The 22,828-nt window shown below is 42.9% G+C and overlaps 1 protein-coding gene across 10 annotated transcripts in view; it reads left to right on the top strand.

Moving 5' to 3' along the window:
* Esrrg (estrogen related receptor gamma) overlaps positions 1-22,828 on the top strand; it is a 569,612-nt gene that overhangs the window by 390,469 nt on the left and 156,315 nt on the right. For all 10 annotated transcript variants that reach the window (XM_055609225.1, XM_055609227.1, XM_055609219.1 and 7 more), the window contains one exon: positions 2,012-2,427. In XM_055609225.1, the coding sequence (XP_055465200.1) occupies positions 2,025-2,427 (403 nt within the window). In that variant the 5' untranslated portion in view covers positions 2,012-2,024. The remainder of the gene's footprint in view (positions 1-2,011; positions 2,428-22,828) is intronic.

Below are 22,828 nucleotides of genomic sequence, written 5' to 3'. Positions count from 1 at the left end.
AGATAGATAGATAGATAGATAGATAGATAGATAGATAGATAGATAGAGCAAGCTCATGGAGTACAAATATTAATCCAAATTATAGAGGAAGGAGAGGGGTGCCTGGAGAAGAGGTGGCATTTTCTGATCAGACAGCTCAAAGTGTCCTCCTGGGGGGATTGCCCAGGGGTACAGAGAAAAAGAAACCACAAGGTAGGGACCAGGCGGTGAAAGAGTTAATTGTCCAAGCTGTGAGAGAAGGTGAGAGAGATCAGCCTGACTGGTAGCCTAAGATCATAATGTGTGTTCACGCCCTCCAGCAATTATGAGGAAAAAAGTGAAGTGGCAACATAAGAGTTATAAATTAAAAGGAAGTTGTCAACCATTTTCTTTCAAACATCGACTTGAGGAGAACACTTAGCCCAGAGTGCAGGCAGGGGGACCATGAGAAAGATCTATTAATTACAATGCTCGTTAGCAGGGGCGGGACAAGCAGATGCAGGAGGGAAAGGATGCTGCCACCAGGGCTGGCAAGGGGGAAAGTATTTCTTTCTCTAGCTCTTGGGGAAGGGACTACAACTGGTAGGTAAGCGAAAGCAAGGGGGTCTCTGAGTGGTCTTTGCTTCTTTCCACACATGGTACTATGGCTTGGCTTCAGGGAGCACAGAAGTTGCCACAGTGAGGGAGAGGCAAATCCCTACCCTTGTGCTTTGTTCTGACTGCCCACTTAGAAGAGTTAGGTGGACATTTCTGATAGGAACTTCATCCCGTCCTCCCTTTCCTTAAAAGGAAATGAAACAATGGGGGAAGGGAGGCATGGAGGAGAGCTTGAAATTTGTTCGGTGATAAAAATATCATTAGATTTATAGTGAAAGTGATAATTGCATCCATTCGGTTATACTAGGACTACTCCCCCAAATTCTAGAGAATGACCATCACACAGTGGGATCCCCATGAATCAACTTTCCACTGGGAAGCAATTATCTAAGTCCCTTTCTCAACTGTCACCTCTTTGTAGTGGCTACTGTAGTTCTCGGAGGCTCCGCTAAGAGGGGCTTACACTGTGATGAGGCAGAAAGCCAAGAGGACCAATTGTGTCTTTGCATCTAATTACCTTTATGGAAATCTACCCACTTAAGGGGCCAATGGAGAGAGAGGGTGAACTGTTTCTTATAGGTTAGAGAAATAGTTGTCAGATTAGGTACTTCATCCCAGAGCCTTCCACAAGGTGTGCTGGTAAGGAGGCATCAAGGAGACGCCGTCGTAAATCTCATTTTCTCTGAAACAATAAGATGTTTTTCCTGTGCTACACAGCACAAGATGTCTCAGATTTCCTGACTCACAGGTACTGTGTAGTGCAGGTGGATTTTTTCCGAGCTATCTCTTAATAGTTCTTTCTCCGTGTGTCACACACACACGCACACGCACACACACACACACACACACACACACACACACACACACACACGTTATTCACTAATCAGTGCTGTCAATCTTCCATGAAGTTTTGTGAAATGGGTGAGAATTTGATGCTTACAAGCCATCATTATGGGGCACAAGAATATCCGTGCTGGCTGGGAGAGAAAAGTTGGACACAGCATCACGGTGCGGCGTGGAGCAGAGAGTGGCGATTTACAGAATGTGAAGAGTGACAGGGACTTTGCAGATTACCACTGCTTTGTTGATGAATTTAGAACCGGAGAGCCAGAGCAGCACTGACGGTGGTTCTTCAAGAGAAAGATAAAATAAAGGCAGCCAGATCCTTTAGAGCGTCTGTTTATGGCCTGTGTCGGAGCTTTGATGTAACCCTGTCATGCCCTTATGCTGATTACCTTCTTGTAGAACAAGAGATATTGACTGGAGAGTGAATGATGGGTCGTCCCAGACCTTAGGAGTCATTCTTAAAGAGCAACGCCTTTAACATACCAACACTGCTGCTCTCTTTCCTCTCAGCCACATCTTTGTGTCTACATCTTTGAGACTATTTGACATTCTCTCTCTTTCTCTCTCTGTGTCTTCCCCTCATTCTCAGGCTTCTCTGCAGAATGTCAAACAAAGATCGACACATTGATTCCAGCTGTTCGTCCTTCATCAAGACGGAACCCTCCAGCCCCGCCTCCCTGACGGACAGCGTCAACCACCACAGCCCTGGTGGTTCTTCCGACGCCAGTGGGAGTTACAGTTCAACCATGAATGGCCATCAGAACGGACTGGACTCGCCACCCCTCTACCCCTCTGCTCCTATCCTGGGAGGAAGCGGGCCTGTCCGGAAGCTGTATGATGACTGCTCTAGCACCATCGTGGAGGACCCTCAGACCAAGTGTGAATATATGCTCAACTCCATGCCTAAGAGACTGTGCTTAGTGTGTGGCGACATCGCCTCCGGGTACCACTATGGGGTCGCATCGTGTGAGGCCTGCAAGGCCTTCTTCAAGAGGACGATTCAAGGTGAGTGGCCGCCTGTCCAGCTCTATTTCTTTTCTCTTGTACTTATTCTCTTATTTCACACCATTTGCATACTAATAATTCTATTTTCTGTAGAAGACACAAACATACGCAGGATATGTGTAGTAATCCCTCTCTAGTGTACACTATGCCCCTTCCTGGCTCACAGTGGAGTTCATTGTAGGCAATGATAATGAGGGGACGGGGTTGAGAGCATAATAGGTCTGGAAAACAGCCAGGCAGCACACAGTAGGTTCGCAGAGATGTTCATCACCTTGTTTTTCTCCTAGAGTAGGGAAGTGATGCTTATTTAGACCAATGTTGCTGTGCCCTCCTTGTGAATTAAAATCCCTTGGCAGTCTCACAAACACGTGGATTACTGTGTTCTCTCCTCAGGATTTCTGGCTCATTAGAACTGTGGCAGTGTCTGAGAAGTTACAGCCCTCAAAAATTTGCAAGGATGCTGGTTCCGGCAGTCCAAGGATCATAGCTTGAGAACTGCCACTCTAGACATACTTTATCTCAGACTCAACATCGTCCCCTTTGGGGATGATGGGCATATGTTTTCCATCTTTAGAAATGAATTCATATGAAAAGTGTGCCAAGGAAATTGCATTTAAGTATAAGACATATCTTCAAACAAATACCAGCAATGCATAACCAAACCTTTACAAATCTGTAGATCTGGAAATAACATGATTATTTCCTATGCAAAATATAGAATGGTTGAAATTTATATCTGCTCCTTTAAACCAGTCATCTACAAATATAGAACTTAGCATATTTACATTTTGGCAGAAAATTAGTTTTCACTTTTTTGGTCCCTTATGACACACTTTTGAGGTGCATTAGGTGAAGAAAGGATAATTTATGAAGGGTATGAAGCTTACCAATTAAGCTATATACACAGACACACAGAGAGAGAGAGTTAGATAGATAGAGAGAGGGGGATAGGCAAAGATAGGCAGATAGAGAGACAGATAGATAGAAGGAGATGGGCAGGCAGGCAGACAAATAGATGATATGTTTCTGTTGGGCTTGAACTCAAGGCCTTCTGTATGCATTCCACCACTGAGCCATAACCTCAGCCCCTAATATACATATGTCAACAGCCAGTCTTATACAGTCTAACTTCTCATGTATCCATACTTCCAATGCTTTTCTGGTTGTTGGGAATTTCTGGGACACAATTGTTCTTAAATATTTCTTCCAGGGCCTGAGCCCCTAAGAACTGTATTAATTTGTCTTGGGAATGGCCAAGGCAAGGAGGGATGTTTGGCAGCTTCCTAGGTGAGCCTTAATGTAGAGTTAGGGTGATGAGTCACAATATTTTCAAAGAATAAAAGAAGTATTGCTTGCTAAGGACTAGTACTTGTTACATATTTTAATAGACAGTGCTCTTATGTACATGTTTCTCTCCACACTTGCTTTTTGTTGTGTTTGGCATTGGTTGGGGGTGGAAGCCAGGCTTCATGCATGCCAAGTACATGTTCTACCATTGGACTACCATCTTTCCCCTTTCTTTTGTGTTCTTCCTTGCAGTCGCTGAGAGCACAGGGCTTACAGAGAGCACACAAATGTGACATCTGAGTGTAAGGCTCATTTCTAGACTCATAGCTACCAGGCCTGAAATTCTAGGTGCAGTTGAACAATTTTTAAAAAGCATATACTTTTCAGCATGGAAACAACTGTTTTAACAGCATGCACTGATAGAGACATCATAGTTATTAAATAATGGAGAAGATATTTCAACAGGTTCTTGTGGTTAGCAGTGAAATACACAAATCTAAGCTCGTGATAAACTCTAACAGCTGAATCTTCCCACTTTTGGGGTCAGAAGGCCATGCTTTATTTTTTCTGATTAAAGTCCTACGACCCTTGGATCATCTTTTAAACACCCAGACCTACTGGGTACAATGCTTAAGAATAGATGAAATACAAAGTCACATGTACAGGCAGAGGACATGGCTCAGTAACCCAGCATGGACTTAGTATGGACAAGTTCTTGGTTCAATTCCTTTTATCACCACCAGCAACAAGACATTGGGGCATTTGGACCAAACACGTCTTCATCCTGTTTACTGATAATTATAAAAGTTAATGGTAAAAACACTTCAGATCTTTGATTTGTTTTAGCAGCCACTAGCCAACGTTATTATAATCCCAGGATTACAGAGTATAGAAAATTCAAATTGTTAGTAGTTTTTGTTTTTGACTTGACATGAAGATAAATGTTTTGGGAAGAATGAACAGGTGCTTTCTAGGCTGGTAAAAATAGGAGACTCACAAGGCGAAAAGCAGCACCGTTTACCAGCAAATATCTCCAGAGCCTGCATGATCCTGGCCGAGTGCTGGCTGGCATTTCATCTTTTCAACTATTTTTTTGGGGGGGAGGAGAAATGCTATTCCTTAAGCTTCTGAACCAAGGTGAATTCTTCTCCAAGTCTCTTGCCTTGTGGGACTTCTCAGACTAGTGGAGAGGATTAAAGTCTGTTCTTCAGTGAATGTTGTTGAGACAGAATATGCCAGAGGTGGGAAATACTAATAGTTGTTGTGTACAGGTTATTACTTGCACACGAACAGAATAGGTATTGACTGAGAAGCAGCTGGCATGGAGCCATCGGGACTCTGGGTGTGATTACCCTTTAGGAGGCCGTCCGTTACCCAGAGCTCAGCAGAGCAAGGCGCAGGGTGATGCTTGGCTTGGATGCAGAGTGCTGGATTTTCCTCCACGCTGGAGAGAGTGAGTTTCAAGGATTTTGAGCAGGAGACAAAGATGTCACTGTCCCGATTAGCACTCTGGTCTTGCCCACCTGGCTGGGCTTGGAGCTGGCAGCTGGGCCGCTCTCTGTAAGGCTACCCTGCTAGCTGCATCATCAGGGTTCATACTGTGCTGTTCACTTAGCCCCAAGAAGGCAGTGAGGCAAATAAAGGGATTAAATTGTGAAAGTATAATGTAATAATTAGGGCGGTAATTGTAAGGAAGATTGGAACAGACCCACCTTTTTGGGGCCAAACAGTGGTAAGTGAGTGAACTCCAAAGATACTGAAAGCAGCCCTTGCATATCTCAGCTTCACACGTCCTGTTCCTCCGAGGAGGAGGCAGAGCATGGCTCTTAGGACTCAGGGCAGCATCAAAGCAAATTCCCCTTGACAGGTAGTAGGGCTCCCTTCCCTTCCCTGTGAACTCTTCAGGGAATGAGCAGAGATTATATAACTCCCCTTGAGAACCAGGCCTGCCTACTCCTGTCTCATAGCCCCAATGGCCAGGACATTATATAAGTGTGACTTCTACTTCACCAGGGTCTGGTTCTGGTTTCTGTGACTTCCTGAGGGACATGTCTATCCAAAGGCTAATCTGTGGGCAGTAGCTCCTCTTGAGAATACTGCTTCTTACTACAATGACTTATTTGGGGGATTTATTTAATTAGTGATGCGTAAAAAAAAAAAAAAGAGTTGAAAAGGATGAACAAGAAAACACGTCCTATTATATGGAATAAAATGTAGCTCAACTCTAAAATTGAAAATAAAACCAATTAAAATATTTAAAGTAAAAACATGATTTTTAAAAAGTTGGACCAAAACAAACATCCCCCCCCCCAACATCAACAACAAAAAACCCAAACCCCAAAACAGTATGGTGCTCAATACCTACAATCCCAGCATGTGGGGATGCTGAGACAGGAGGCTGTAAGTCTGAAACAGGCATGGCCTACCTTCGTAGTAAGACCCTATCTTAAAGAAATAAACAAAAGGAACAGAATGGGGGATCAGGTAACTCTTAAAGTTGGAACTAAACATGCATTAAGACATGCTTTGAGGAAATACTGAGAATTGTGCTTAACGATGTCAACTATGGTATTTCACTTTTGAAAAGGCAATTCATTCCAGATTTTACTGAACACCAACTAGAAAGGCATATTCTCGAAGATACGGTGAGAAGTGGGCTGGGTACAACGCTTTGTTTTTTGAGGACTTTTTGGTTGGTTATGTGGAGCTAAGGATGCAACCCAGGACCTTATATATGCTAAGTCTGTACTCTCCATTTGGTACAGCCCAGCCTTTAAAATACCTGAAAAATACTTGCAAGGATGTGACATTTCTGTCAATTGTAACTAACAACTGATAGGATTGCAAAGGCTATGGTGTTTCCATTCTTATTAATTTGGTATGCGATTACTCTTTTCTTCCTAATTCTGCTTTTCCTTGTAATTCATATATAAATAGGAAGGTTTTAGTTTGTTTGTTTGTTTTTTATTTTTGTTGTTGTTGTTGTTTTTCCTTGTCCCTGACAATTTTCCTTGGACTCTTTGAGGGGATAGGGGAAAGGAAAACACATTCAAAGCAAGTCAATACATGTCCCATTACATAATTCAGAAATACAGAAAACAGTAGGCCATTATAGCTTTCATTCCAATATTAGAATAAAGAAAATAGATTTTATAAATAAAACCATTCCAAGAGCTCATTTGAATACTAGAAATAACGCCCCCACCATTTCAAAACAGGAAATTACATGTTTAAGAATATAGGATTTGGGGCTGAGGTGCTCAGTGATCAAGTGGTAGAAGTTTTGTGTAACATATGCAAGGCCCTAGCAATGTAGGTTCATTTCCTGTCAAAACAAACACATGCACACACACACACACACACACACACACACACACACAGAGAGAGAGAGAGAGAGAGAGAGAGAGAGAGAGAGAGAGAAAGATTAAAACCAAAAACTTAGAAAGAATTAAACAAACAAACAAACAAACCCCAGAATCTTAGAACTGGAATTAAGTATTGAGTCCTCACTGAGCATAGCGGTGCATGTTTGCAATCCCAGCCCCTGAGAAAGCTGAAATGAGAGGGTGTGAGTTCAAGGCTAGCTTGGGCTTCATAGAGGGATCCTGTCAGTAAGAGAAACAGCTCAGGATGTCGCTTAATGGTGGCACACTTGCCTGACATCTGTAAGGTCATGCCTTTCATCTCTCACACCTCAAAAACAAATAACTTTGTGTTGGAAAACTAAACAAAATCACACACATACCCAAAAAGCATTAATGTGAGGTTTACGGGCTGAAAATCTGTCGGATCAGTTCTAATTTGAATATGGAGGCCGTTGACAGTACTTTAAACTTCCAGATTTTTAAACAGCTAAAAAATTTTAACACAACAATGAAGCAGAAACTATATAGACCACAGACCCTAAGGCATATTTAATATCCCAGGATACTAATGTCTGTCTGGTCCAGTACTTGTCAAAATGTTCTGACCAGACAGACCATCAGGGACCAAATAAATGGCATCCCATATGTATAAATATGTTAAGTCATATAACTGGATTTACTGATGAATAAAAAATCCTATTTTCCTTTTGAATCAAACACATTTCCAGGGGCTGGGAGGTGCATCCTGCAGTTTTCATTTTGAACTCCTGTAGAGTTTGTGTCTCAAAGTCATAGTAGAAGATACATCTAGCAGTAGCCCACAGCCCAGCCACCTTCCCTTTCTGCCTGTCCCACCATCTTGTTCTATTCCTATGTTGAAAGCCCTGTTCAACATTTCTAGCCCCAATAACCCCCTCCAGCATCTGACCCAGTCACCGCCACCCCTGGCCCTCATGATTAGTGCTCACCAGCCATAGTATTTGGTCCAGTCCCACGTCCAGAAGATGCCTTCATGCAGAGGTCACTCAGACAAGGCTGGGGTTGTGCTGGCCAAGGCAAGGTGAGGCTCGTGGGTACTGAAGATCTGGGCCACAGGACAGTTTTCCATGTTGTCTCCTTGGTGCCTTCACAAACTCCTTACTAGGAGTCATTCTCCTTACTAGGGTCATTCTTCAGTCTCCACAGCCACAGGCACAAGTACAGGAATAACATCCCAACCTATACCCTAAGCATGATGGTCAGACACTGGCCTGAGGGCCTTGTGTTGAAGAGAAATGGCACCTGGTCCCTGAATTTGGTGTGGTCAACTGATTTTGCACTGTGAATTATTTTGTGCATCTCTTTGTAGAAGCAGATCTTTGTAGAAGATCTTCCTGGAGGAAGATCTTGCAGAAATGTATCTTTTTAAACCAACATGCACACTCATAGTCTTAGACCAGACTCTAGAGCAGTACAGAAAATAAGAACTCATATATTGAGAGAATGCATCTTATGAGCCTCTAAAAATTGTGCTAAAATATTTCCTACTTAAATAGTGCATGGAAAAAATAATTATAGAACTTTATAGTATATGTCAACTTAAAAAGCTCAGTGATGTTCTACAATTAAAATACAAAATAATACAGGAATGTCTGAATTGACTTGATAAACCTTTGTGATTATCAGCTTGGAGGCAGAATTGAAGGCAGAAGTAATATTTTCAAAAGAATTATTGTATATAATTCATTTGCTTTAACTTAAGAGCTTGAACTAGTTTTTTTGTGCAACTTTAATTGGCTCTTCTGCTTTTTCTTGCATTTGATGCTAATTCTGGCTAATCTGTTTTGGATTGCAATAATGTTGCAAAATCTAAATTACAGATATGATCTCATGCCTGCCCTAGCCTGTGCTGGACCAGTGTCTGTTTTCATAGTAAGAGTATTGCTGACTTTTCCTGTGGGTGGAGAGCTATTACGTGAATGAATGTCCCGAAGACAGTGTCATTCACAAGTGTCGCTTCTCCCTGCTTAGAGAGCCAGCAGGTATGGATTTATTGCCCAGACTGTCAAGGAAGCTGTTCTGTTCCGTGTTGTAACAGGACTCTGGTTAGCAGACTTCCGCAAGAAGCCAGACAATAGAAGTTAAATTGCTTGGAGCATTAGTTTCTTGAGAGTGAGGGGCACTGCACTTTCCCTGCCCTGCACTGACGGCTTTGTTTCATTTGTTGAGCTGTTCAAACATCTAAAAGTACTTCAAGCGTGGATCTTAAGAACATGAGGGCAAGATTCCATTGGACTTCCTAGCCATAGTTGGGCTAAGTTCTGTCTAGGCCCAAACACTCTTGCTGGCAACTGTATATGCAGCAGTAAGCAATAAGGCTCAGGATTTCATAGTCAGCTTGTGTATGTATCCTTGATTTAATTGCACATTAACATCACAATGTTGATGGTGACCTTAATCCTGAAATTGTTACCCTAGCTTTGTAATAGTCTTACTTTTTCAAGATTCAGAATTTTTTAGTATCTTCATTATTTATATTTTTCTTTTTCTTTCTGTTTTAGCTCTGTATGGACTATTCACTTATAGGCCTTATAATACAAATGTCTATACCTATGTGTACATGCATACACACATGTTTATGGGTGCATGTATATGTGCCTGTGTACATTTATGTTCATATGTATGTGTGCATACATACGTGTAGAGTTATAGGTACATGCATGTGTGTACATACACATCTGTATGTACATGTGTATGTCTGTATATATATGTACAGATATGTATATGTGTGTCTATATATGTATATGTACTTGTGTGTGTTTGTGTGCACATACACATTGTATACACTTGTGGCTAGATGCACACATATGTAGCATGGTATCCCTACACAATTAGTATGGTTATATGTAAGCATGTATATGTGTAGTAGCTAGTGAAGCATAAAACAGAATCAGTGCAAATTAAGATAAAGTAATTAATGGTTGATTGGGGATGCTGGCTTTTTGGATTATGTAAAGCCAGAGTGATTATTGTCAGGGATTAAATTGCCTGTGCAACCTCCTCACTGTAGCTCAGGTTGGCCGCACACTGTCCAGGCTGGCGCTCAGCCTCCAGAGCTTTAGCATTACGGTCGTCCTTGTCTGGTGCCTGCTCAGACTTTGACCTCAGACTGGAACATATAAACTCAGTGATCCTCACTGCATTTTTGCCTCTCTGCTTTTACAATAGACACTCCCGTTCCATACACTAGAACGTTCAGTGTCGTTCACATGCGTCTTAGGGACATGGCGTACACACTGTGTTTTTGAAAGCCACTTGAAAGTTCATGTCATTTTGATGTCTGGTTTTTAGGGTGCCTGTTCCAGTTGGGAGCCAGTAGGTATGAACACAGCTGTGGGAGGGCGGAAGGGATTCACAGGGGAATATCTGATAACAAGCAGTCAACTGTTTCCTGGTTTATTTCATTCTGTGGTACTGGGGACTGAGCCGAAGGGCCTTGGCCCTTTGGGGGCAGATGCTGTAGGATGAGCTACACTCCCAGTTGCTCTCCCAGCTGCAGCTAAACTTTCAGAGCCACATTTAAAGCCTGGCTGCAGTCACTGTCCAATTAGGCGAACAGAACTCACTTATTTGAGTAATGTATCTGCCAAGTATGTGGTCCCATGTTCTACCTTCCTGTCACTTTAAAGTGTTTGAAAAGAAGGGAGAACATATCATAATGCTCTGCCACATGCACTATTATTATTTTATTTTTACACTCTCCTAGGGTAAGGATGTATACAGTTCAAAGATAGAGCAGTTCCCTGCAATACACAAGCCCACCCCCATCCCAGCACTAACATCAACAGTTCTGTCAGGGGCTATGTCTTGAAGTGCATGCACATAAGATTCAGGCCTTGTGGCACATGCATGCGAGCCCAGCATCTGGATGTGGAGGCAGGAGAATCAGAACTTCTTCACCTATGCAGTGATTATCGGGCCAGCCTGGGATATGTCAGACACTGTCTCCAGAACAAGGACACTGTACCTCAATTGCAAGGACACAGTCGCAACAGCTACAAAACAATACGCCCTCGAGCCATCTCCAAAAGCATACTTCAGACTTTGTGTTTTAAATGAAACTCAATATGGGTAAATGGAAGCACTCCTACTTCCCATTAGTGCCCTTGAAACAGGGCCTATGGTGTAGAACCTCAAAGAAGTAAAGCTGTCACTTGTAATAAATGGTCTTTACCTATGCATATGGGCTCTGGGAGTCAAAGCCAGGTCCTCAGTAAGAGCAGCGCAGGCTCTTACCCACCTAATCCTGGGACGAACAGGAGACTGTGGCTGCCTCCTCTCTAGGAGCAAGTGATCTCAACCCTCTCTCTTCACACACCCCTGCTTCCGAGGCACTCTCTCACTGGAAGAAAGCAGGCACCCTGCATCATTTATTCCAAGATTCTCTCTGGACCTCTGCTGCCTTAGCCTGGTGCTGTACTCCACCACTGGAGTGCCCAGAGCTCTAGGGGTTCTGTGTCTGTCCCTCCAAGTCCCAGTGACGCTGGGGCTCAGTTCAACCCTGGCCACTTGGCCAAGCAGAACTTTTGCCCTAGTGCTGGACTTCTCAGGGAGTGAGGTGTGTCTGGTGTTGTGCCTGCAGTTCCCTGGACTTTCCCCCAGCACCTGACGCTGTAATCAGCATTATCTGTTGACTGAGGAGGGGACTGCGGGCTATTCTTTGATTACAAGATAAACTCAAACAAAGGAGCCAGAACTTTTGTAGACATGGGGATAGCTGTCCTTTTAGCCCTCCCTTCATTAGAAGCCAAGTTTTTAAAAAATGCTTTATCATGACTTTCTTTGAGACAAAATTTCACATCTAGCCTTGTATTGAGCCTGCAGAAACCCCTTTGCCTCAATTCCCCACCTCCTAAGAAGTTTATAGGCACATTTTTTTCAGAATTTTTTGTTCCTTTTGTTTTTGAGACAAAGGTTTGCTGAGTAGCTTTGAACTTGCAGTGATATCTTTGTCCCTACTTTACTGTGCCTGACTAGTAGTGACAAATTAGACCTTACGAGGAGCAGCCTCAGCAAACGTTAAATACTGTAAGGTAAAGTGGTGTGAAAAAACTTTATGCTTTGTGGCTTTGAAAATGCTTGATTTTATATAATGAAACAATTCTTTTTCTTCAACAAAGCCAGACTTAGTTATACATAAATGGAATAGACAAGAATGTTCACCCAATGACCCCGAGAAAAGTCATAAGAATAGGGTTGTCAGGGGCTCCTGCTGGTCTGTGTGACTTTCCATTGATCAATGAAAAAGGTGTGGTTTGCTATGATTCTTGAGACTTGGAAGAAAGCAAACATGCTCTGTGGAAAGTGTAGGTGAGGTGCTGTGGATGTGGCTCAGTTTTGGAGTCCTGGCCTCCTAAACATGAGTTCTAGCCGAGCACAGTCAATAGGTTCATCAGTCAATCAATGGGAAACAGACACACCTCGAGGCAAAGGCCAGGGTTGCTCTCCTTTCTCGGGGAAGCCCAGAGTCAAGGAACAGTCTTCTGATTTATTAATGAATGTAGATAGATTGTTAGGAAGTCACCATCTTGGAAACTGAATTAATCCATTTCCAATTATTATGAGTTCTTTTCACTGGTGCTCATGCAAACATAGAATCCCAGCTCAAAGCAAAATCAGGTGAAGGGTCCTGGTGAAGCATGTGCTGCTACCTTTGTTTCCTTGGTCCTGGATCCTGAACCCAGGCCCTTACATACTCACCATCTTCCATGGAGTTCACCCTCACGCTCGAAGAGTGCAATCGGTAGCTATGATATTGAAGCTTGGTTTTATTATGGTTGAAATCATAAATTTGGAACCTTAGCCACCTTAACTGCACAAAGTGACAGTGTGTCAACTGTGTTCACTTGGCTGAGTGGCAGATCTTTAGAGTTTCATCTGTGACCCTGACACTCTCTGCCCTTGACATGACTCCTTTTGCCCTCCTGCCACCAGCTCTGGGCAACTGCTTTCAGCATTCTGTTTCTATGTGTGGACACATGTAGACAGAGAACATAAACAGAACCAATAGCCAGGAGGACCGTGCAAGATTATTCTTCTGGTCATAGGGATGGAGAGCAGGGCCTTATGGATGGTATGCAAGTTTTCTACCCTTGAGCTAAATCCTGAGCTTTGGCTTTTGTGGCTGTTACTTATTCTAATATCCTCAAAGTGCATCCGTGACACTTGGGATATACCATAACTTCTTTTTGAAAACTGAGAAACATTCCATTGTGCATATGTAGCTTAAAAAGAATCTATTCATCTCTTGATGGACATTTAAGATGTATTCACTTCCTGGCTACTTAAATAATGAGTATGCAACTTATTGCAAATATCTGCATCAGAAAAGGTACCACTTTCTGATCTGTAAAATGAGACATGAGGATTCAAATATTCAATGCCTACCGTGCTGTGTAGTTTCTTCATGACCGTCCTGGGCGAGTTAGCCAGTTTGCTGTGTCGAGATGGGGGATGTAGATTTATACTTAAAGCACACCTGCATGACATTTGTAAGACTCTGAGCCAACCTTGATTTTACCCCTCCCAGAATGTATTTTTAATCTGTTTGAATATGTATCAAGAATAGGAGTGGCTAGCTCAGGTGTAACTATATTTTTTGTACTTTTTGAGGACTATTTTTACTCTCTTCTGTACCATGTGTCACCTCCTGCTAACATTCACATCCCCTTCAGCACTGGTCCTTTCTATTTCCAATTTTATTTTATCTTTTTTTTTGGCTTTCCTAATGACTTTGAGGTGATTGCTGAAATGTTTTTGAGTAATTTTACATGTGCCCAAATTTATTTTTTTTTTTATTTTTGTTTTTGTCTTTTACCTCTTTGGATTTACTTACAAGGAATTATGTTACCAGGCAGCCTTCATAGTTTCGGTCAGTTTCCTAAGTTCAGTAGGAGGTCTGTATACTAGTTATTGATGGTGTATGCACTGATTTATAGTGGTAAGAAGTTAAAGGTGGTTAGGAGCTCCTGACTTGGTTGCCAGGAGCTTAACTCAGGTCCTCTGCAAGACTAGACTGTGCTTTGAAAGGCAGCCATGTGTTCATTACTGCAGGCACTGAATGGATCAGTTTTTTACCATGTGCCCATGTTGTTCTAATGCTTCTCATAATCTTAATTCTTTATCATCCCAGGATAGTAGGGTCTACCATCACTATACACTTTTCTGGGTACAGAAACTAAAGGACCGGGGGCAAGTGAGCCTCAGAAAAATCAGAACCTCAAAACCCACAGTTGTGACACTACCTGGTACATTTTAAAGGTCTTTAAAGAACTGAGTAATTTTAGACTGTATTTTTCTTGAGAGATTGTAGTCAGTGAACACTTTTTTTCCCATTAAGTTGTTAAAATAAAATGAAAGTCAGGAATTAAGAATAGTACAAAAGTTATGATTAGATAATATTAAGGGTTTTTAGAAAGGAGACGGGCAGGCTTAAGGCTTAAGAATACCTAGTGTTTTATCACTCATTTTCAGAAATCCCTTAAATTTAAAGCTGGAGAGCTCAATCCCGCCATGGTCACCACTGGGGTTTCTGTCTCTGTCCCTCGAGCTTTTGTCTGCTGCCCTTTATTTCTGTACCTGGCTTGGCTAATCTCAGGCTGACCATGAAATATGTGTCCTCATGTGCTGTGTGTCACAGTTTCCATCAGCTCTCAAGGGAGAGGCTGGATTCCAATCCTTTTTCTCATCCTTCCTTTCTTCTTCCTTTTTTTCTTTCTTTTTCTCATCCTTCCTTCCTTCCTTCCTTCCTTCCTTCCTTCCTTCCTTCCTTCCTTCTTCCCTCTCTCTCTCTCTTTTTCTTTCTTTCTCCCCTCCCTCCTTTCTCCCTTCCTTTCTTTCTTTTTTTGGTATTTTGGACAAGGTCTTACTCTAGTCCAGGCTGGCCTAGAACTTGGAGCGATCTCTCTGCCTCACCCCTCTCCACTACTGGGATCTCAGGTACAAGGCTCTAGAAGGCTCTCCTTCAAAGTTAAGTTGATTGGTTGGTCTTTATTTATTTATATTTATCTATCTATCTATCTATCTATCTATCTATCTATCTATCTATCTATTTATTCATCCATTTATTTATTTATTTATTTATTTATTTATTTATTTATTTATTTACTGGGGTGTGTGTATATGTGTGTGTATCTGTCTGTGTGTCTGTTTGTATGAGTCTGTATGTCTGTGTCTGTCTGTCTGTCTGTCTCTCTGTGTATGTGTGTGTGTGTTTGTGTCTGTGTATGTGTCTATAAGCCACAGTACATGCAGACAACTTTTAGAAATTGTTTCTCTCCAACATGGAGTTTCTCAGGATGAAACTCAGCTCATCAGGCTTAGCAGCAGTACCTCTACCCACTGAGCCTTCTAGATGGACCTTTCCCCAGGTTTTGATGTGAGAATGACAATCTGCTTATATAAACTTCCCAACGACAGCAGCAGGCAACTCAGAACTGCTGTCCTTTCTCTTTCATAATAACGAATATTACTCAGAAGGAGAAACTTCAGTTCTTATTACAGTACAAAACTGCTATGTTCTGTGCCATCACATCTGGTCTTACATTTGGTTTATACAGCTAATTTGTGGAAAGAACATTTTAATGTACTTCTGTAAAGGTGTCCCTGAGGAATGCTTCTGTAGCTAAGTTGACCTTGAACCCAGTGTGTGGATAAAGGCTGACCTCTGAACTTCTGGTCCTCTGCCCTTCCCCACCGAAGCAGTGAGACTACAGACACATCCCACCAGGCCATTTTTCTCCAGTGCTGTGGTGCAGCTCAGGGCCTTGCCCAGGCTAATTCAGCACCCTTGGCCAGCAGTTTAGTCGTTAGGCTTCGATTCTGAACATTCCTTCCTGGAGAATCTGAGCATACCCACACAAGGTTCTGATGATGATTCTATGTAAGGCATAGTTCCACACCTGGTGCCTTTGTCTCTTTTTCTGGATTTTTCTGACTGACTAGACCTTCCTGCTGTGCCCATCTCTGCACACTGGGACCACAGGAAGGTGGCTCCTTGCCTGTATAGTAGGGGTATTGATTTAGTTCCTCATGCGTGGGCAGCAAGCTCTTTATCACTCGCCTACTTCCCCAGCCCATCTTTTCTTTAAAACTTGTATGTTTTAGAAGTTGGATATGTATACTTGCTTACAGCCTGCAGGAAGAGAAAAGGTGATGTTTGGTATGGAACATAGCAAGTTTAAAGTTATGGTCAGCTCAGGTGTGACCTTTCCTGTGCACTGGTGATCCTTCTATAGGGGCTTCTGTGCATTTATCCTTGCCCTGACAGAAACTTAAAAATGGAGGTGAGGGCTTGGGGCTAACCACTGTGTGAGTACTTGCCTAGCAAATGTAAGGTCCTGGGTTTTGTTTCATTTTCAATTTGGAGACAAGTTATTACAGTGTAGTCTGGGCTAGCCTTAAACTCATGATCCTCCTGCCTCAGTTTCCAGAGTGCTGGGATACTAGACATCTACACTGCATGCATCCACAACAAATACATTTTTTTCACATTTTATAATTTCATTCACTGAGATTTAAACAAATACATTTTTGTTTGACACTCATCAGTCCCTTTAACATATTTTAGAGCATGCCTAGGGTGATCATGAAGTCCTTTCTTTCCCTTCATGAACAATAGAATTATTCTGGGATCTTCAAACTGCTTTGTGTACAACCTGATGCCCGTTGCTTTGGTGACTTGCTCTGTTTGGTTTCTGTGGAATTAAACTGGCCACAGACCATGGTGACACCAAGACTAGATGAGGGATTTCTTCCTGGGGTGTTGAGAGATTCCTCCCTCTGAAGGCAACCCTATCCTATGACACAGCTGCCCTGGTCCCATAAGGCTGACAACAGCAAAAGACAATGCCAAGATCCACCCTCACCCTCTCATTCCCAGGCTGCTGTGTCAGGCTTCAAAATGTCCTTTCTGACAAACAACTGTAGCAACAACAAGGGATATACAAAGAAACTGCTCGGAGGACGGAGCATGCACAGTGCATTTCTATGATGAATGACAGTCGGTAATGACTTTTAAAAGATTACCGTTAAGCAGAACTGCCTTGGACTTAAGAGTGTAGGCTTTGGAGCAAATCTTTCTGGGTTCAAAGCCTGCCTCAGGCACTTGTGAGCTTTGTGATTCTGAGAATATAACTTAGTCTCCTGGCTTAGCGCTCCTATCAGCACAGTAGGTGCTCCTGTGTGCACATGGCATCCAAGAGTACTGGCCCTTAGCATTTGTGCTTATGGTCCTTTGTGTTGGCATCTGAATTTTCAGGGGCGCCTTTAGAAGTCATTGGGGCCGATATCAAGATAGCTTGTGAAGGGGGTGAATAAGTGTCCAGCCTTCCCTCTGTGGACTGCAAAGTGACAGGGCTCAAACAACTGGAACATAGCATTGCTTTGAAGAGAACATGTAAGCAATATACTCATTATATGATTGCATTAGTATATCGCTTATCTTTTAAAACATTGTCCCTTTGTGTATTTTTGTTTAGGTTTTTGGTTTTGAGACAGGATTTCTCTGTGTAGCCTTGGCCATCCTGGACTCACTTTGTAGACCAGGCTGGCATCAAACTCACAGAGATCCACCTGCCTCTACCTCCCAGAGTCCTGGAATTACAGGTATGTGCTACCACACCTGGCCACATGTACAGTTTTTACATATATACATGTAGATATTGTAGGCTGGGATCCACATCCAGGAGATCACACAGTTTCTTTTCTTTCTGAACATTTTTCTTTCTCTGCCTTTGCCTCTCTCTCTGTGTGGTGTGTGTGTGTGTGTGTGTGTGTGTGTGTGTGTGTGTGTGTGTGTGTGATGTGTGTGCCATGTGTGTGTATGTCTTGTTGTCTATTTTTTGATGAACAATTGAGTACTAAGCTCTAAATTGGATCATTAAAAAATAGAATCCCTAAAAAGCCCATCCAGTAGCTGCTGGGGTTACTGTGGCTTGCTCCCAAAAACCTAACTACGTAGGAGAAAGAAGCAAGAGGCTCACTTGAGCCCAAGACCAACCTGGGCAACGTATTAAGATGCTGTATTGAAAACAAAATATTAATGAACAGTGTTTCCTACTATTATTGGCTTCACTCCTCACAGTCCTAAGACGTCGCTGTCCTGAAGGAACGCATAGCTAGGATGGAGGGACAGGTCACAGACAGAGAAGAGCTCTCTGAAAGAACAGCAACTGATGAGGCTGTTAGCACCAGGACCCTTACCGCAGTTCTGGGAGCTCTGGGGAAGCAGCTGTGGAGACACAAGTCAGAAGACGAGAGGGAAGAGAGTGAATCTCCCCGGAGCCTCCAGCCCCTCACAAAGCTGAGACAAGGGGGTGGGCCTTGGGGTCTCAGAAGAAACTGACTTAGGACTGGATCAGGTGTGAGGAGGCTCTCAAAGACCCTCATCCCCAGTGAGAGCCAGGTCATGCTCAGCGAAGGTCACCATCTGGGCTCCTGCAAGGGGGTAAGGAGTGTTCACAAGTAGATGTGGCTCAGATGTCCAATTCACTTCATAGAGGTCTAACCAATGACTTAGTCCTCTGTTCTTATCTTCTTACACTCTGCCTCCTCCAGTGGCTGCATGAGCTGTATAGTCATCGAGACAAAAATGTCCTTCTGTTTCCTCAAGGAGGACACATTCATTCATTTTCACATCTTTGCATGAATTTGTAGACAGGTTGGTTGTTGCCCTTGTGTTATTTGGTTTCGTAGCTAGGTTCTCACTGTGCAGCCCGCCTGTCTGATACTTGCTTGATCCTCCTGCCTCTGCCTCCTGAAACTACCAGCACGCATCATTATATCAACTGGAGAGTGAGTTTTACATCATTCTCAAACTCAGATTCAGGTCTTCAAGTGGATAATAATCAAAAGACCCTTAATGTTTGCCTTCTTTTCAGAAGGGAGAATAAACTGGATGTGATTTAAAGCTTTTTTTTTTTTTTTCAGATAGTTCTTACACTGATACAGAACAATATGGTTCTTCTTTGTAACTCAGAAACCCGAGAGTGCTAGGAGTAACTGGCTCCCATTCTCCCCAGGATAAACCAGGGGAACTGGAATGTAAAGCTAAGGTTGCTGATGTCTTACATGTCGATTTCCCCACTCTTTTCCCCTCACTAGCTGCTGCCCACACACTTCCTAAACTATAACCTAGTTAAAATGCTAATGATGTATGGTCATGCATGATTCTTCCAGCTTCTCTATAATCATGAAGCCTCATGTTCAGTTAATCTTAAAGAATCACAACAGTAAAGGAATAATCATTCTAGGGAAAATAAGGCAAGATGTACCTTATTTAAATTGGAAAAAAAAAAAGGCCAATAATTTATTCTCATTTACTGGCATTTTGTTCCAGCTAGTAATTTCTCATTCTATATAAAAGATAAAGGCATCCCTTTTTGGTTTTGTTTGTTTGTTTGTTTGTTTGTGACAATCTCCTGTAGCTCAGACTTGCCTTGAACTCACCTCCCCATTTGGCTGAGGATGACCTTGACTGTATCTTCTTGCCTCTACCTTCAGAGTGGTGCTGGGCTTTCTGGCACACTCCACCTGCCTCATTTATACTGGCCTGAGGATTGAACCTAGGTATGGTAACTTAGCACTTTTCCAACTAAGCTATATTTCCAATCCTTCCTTTGCATCAGCACACCACTTGCTTATGTTTTTTTTTCTAGTCTCTTTTTCTTTAAGTCAGATTTCATTCCTCTTTGGGAAGTAAGCCTGTGCTTCATATTCAAAATTCAGCAATGTGTTCTTGTCAGGCTGTTATAACTTATGTTTCAGCTCAGACCTGAGTCCAGATCCTGGGAAAAGCGAGCTGGGTGTGGCTGCCTCTACCTGTGACCATAGGGAAGGGGAAGAGGGTGCAGAGAAGGAAGAGGAACAAGAGAGTTCTTGGGGCTTCCTGGCTAGCTAGCCAAGCTGAAAAGGAGCAATGAGACCTGGCTCTGGGGAGAGACCCTGTCTCAAGAGAATACAGTGGAGAGTGATGAGGGCAACAGCAGCGTCCTCCTCTGTGCACGCCTCCCACCTGTGTCCACACATGACCCCCCCCCCCAGGTGCAGTGATGTAATTATGTCATTTAAAAGTTACAAGCAGGTAATACAGACCTTATGGTGTAATCACGGCTATAGATGGCGGTGGTATTGTTTCCTGCTTTATGTGAAATGAACAGAAAACAGCTAGAAACAATAAGATAATTAAAAGTATGAAATTAAAGAAAAGAAAGTTTTCCATGTTAAAAATGTGGGAAAATCCCTTTGCTATTGCACAGTGACAGGATTTTTACTTTTTCTTTCTTTTACTATGCTTTAGGATGTTTAAAACAAAGCTGCTACAGATTATTGCCTCATGCTTCCAATGCTCTGTAATTGAATACCAAAGCAAATCTCATTATTTTAAAAATCACTTAATATTGCAGAACAATTGGCTAAACCCCACTTGTAGTGCCCTGGGGGTCAGCTGCAGCCATTTGGTTTTGTTAATAAAATTAAAACAAGTAGGGGGAACAGACAGTGGCTTTGGAATTGGCTTCATCATGGCGATGTGCAGATGATTTGGAAAGCAGGCTAACTTAGGAGTTCTGAATGCAAGGGCACGGTTGCCCCATGGGAGTGATATGAATCAGAGTAAAGAGTTGACGTATATTTTTATTTTGAGATGCCATGCTAATTTCCACCATTCAGCTCTTTTACTGCCAAAGGTAAAAATGCCTTAAGTGACTGAAAGGAATCTACAAATTATCTGCTGGCATTCTAGGCTGGAGTAGTGCAAACACCCTGTTATTCCATCCGCCAGAAAGCTGCAAGATTCTATTAAGCAGTAAGTGAGAAAATTATATCTCCTTCAAACTAATTGTACAAAAGAGTCTGAAATAGGTAACCCAAGCCCGGGACTTTCTACAAAGCTGCGAGGAGATATTATGAACTGCTCTGTCACTCCCGTCAGCCTGGCTTTAGGACCCCAAGCCTCCGTGTGGACCCTACTCCTTCTACAGCACAGTGCCTTTGCCCAGTGATCAGCAAAACCTGGGGAAATTCCAGCCATGTCATGAGTAGGTGCCCAACTCTGTCCCAGTGCCATCTAACAAATGTGTCCCAGAAGATCATGAGCTGTAACCCGTGCGAGTGCCACGCTGGGAACAGTGCCTTCTGCTGTCTCCTGGCCGACTGTATCCATGATAAACATTCCAGACACCCAAATATATTGAAGAGTTTGAAAATCAGGTTCTTCCTTTCTCTCTTTCTTTCTGTTTCTCCTTTTAGTGACTTGGAGAAAAACAAGTGTCCCATAGCGAGGCTGTGGTGCAGCGGGAAGGAACCTTTGAACCAGTAAAGTGTCTGCTACGTCGTTATCCGGGCGCTTGGGCTGGCACACTTGTAATATAAAATGCCTCTTTTTAATTGACTCCTACAAGCAACAGGGAAGGTATTTGAAGGGTAAAATCACTGTAGCCCGTGATACCGATCAAAGATGTTGACGGCTGGGTGACCACAGACAGCAACAGCGATCCGAGCAACTCGATGGGAGGCCTGGAAAATGAGGTTTCCCTCTAGCAAATAACTTATTTAGAGCAGTGCTGATTTGTTTTCCAAATATAAACCAGAGTTACTTAGTGAGATCAAGGTTATCATCTTCCTATATTAAGACCTCAAGACAGAGTGTTCATGAGGATCCCAGATTCATTGTAAGCGACTTCTATCCGCCTAAGTTGAATATATGTGTGTATATGTTTTTATGAAAGATATAAACAAGTAGGACCACTTAGTGAAAAAAAAAAAGAATATTTGTAATAAAGGCTCATTCCGTCCCAGCCTGCCTTTGAACCTCTGATCCTCCTGCCTCCACCTAGAGAGTGCTAGATTTCAAGCCTGTGATGCTGTGAAGCTGTGATGTGTAAGTGGTGCTGGTGTTGAGACCAGGGTTACTGCACATGAAGGAAGCCTCCTCCCGGCTGAGCCCCACTCCCAGCCCCACCGTGGCAAAGTTGTTGTAAAGATGTCTCTGCATTTCCTGTGGCTTTGGGCAGAATCCCTTAAACCAGGGTCTTTACTGACTCGTTTTTCATAGTGTAGTTCAGACATTTTCTCTGGGTGAAGAAGTCACTGACTTCCTTAAGCAAAGTCTCTGTGAGTGCCTGCATGTGTGCATGTATTCATGTGTGAGTGCCTGCACGTGTGCCTGTGTGTGAGTATATACATGTGCATGTTCCCATGGACAGAGATCAACCTTGGGTACCACTCCTCTGACCCTGTCCACTTTTCTTCTTTTGAGACAAGTTTACTCACTGACCTGTGGCCTGCCAACTAGGTCAGACTGGCTGGCCATTGTGCTCTGGAGATGTGCCCGTCTTTACGCTCCGGCTCAGGGATGGCGGCCCGGGCCCCAAGCATGCCTCGCCTGTCTCCCCTGAGTCACTGCAGCCATTGGATAGAGCTGTTTATACTGCCTAAGACCTGGCTCCTGTCCTCCACTGTCTTCCTGTCTAGTGGGTTCCATGCATATGCATAGGCCAGCAAAATATGGCCTGTCTGCTCTAGATGACAGACCCTCAGAAGACAGGCATCCCAGAAGTCATTTCCTGCTGGGACGGGCTGAGAAGTCTTCATAAATGATTGGAATGGAATTGGAGTTGAGCACTGAGTCTTGGAAATAATTTTAAGAAGAAAAGAGGGGCAGAAATAGATCACTCTCAGAGGGGAATCTTGAAGGACATGCGGCAAAAAAA

Source organism: Psammomys obesus, unplaced genomic scaffold (assembly GCF_907164565.1).
Source record: "Psammomys obesus unplaced genomic scaffold, mPsaObe1.curated_primary_1811, whole genome shotgun sequence".
NCBI lineage: Eukaryota > Metazoa > Chordata > Mammalia > Rodentia > Muridae > Psammomys > Psammomys obesus.
This window is presented reverse-complemented; position numbering and strand designations above follow the sequence as displayed.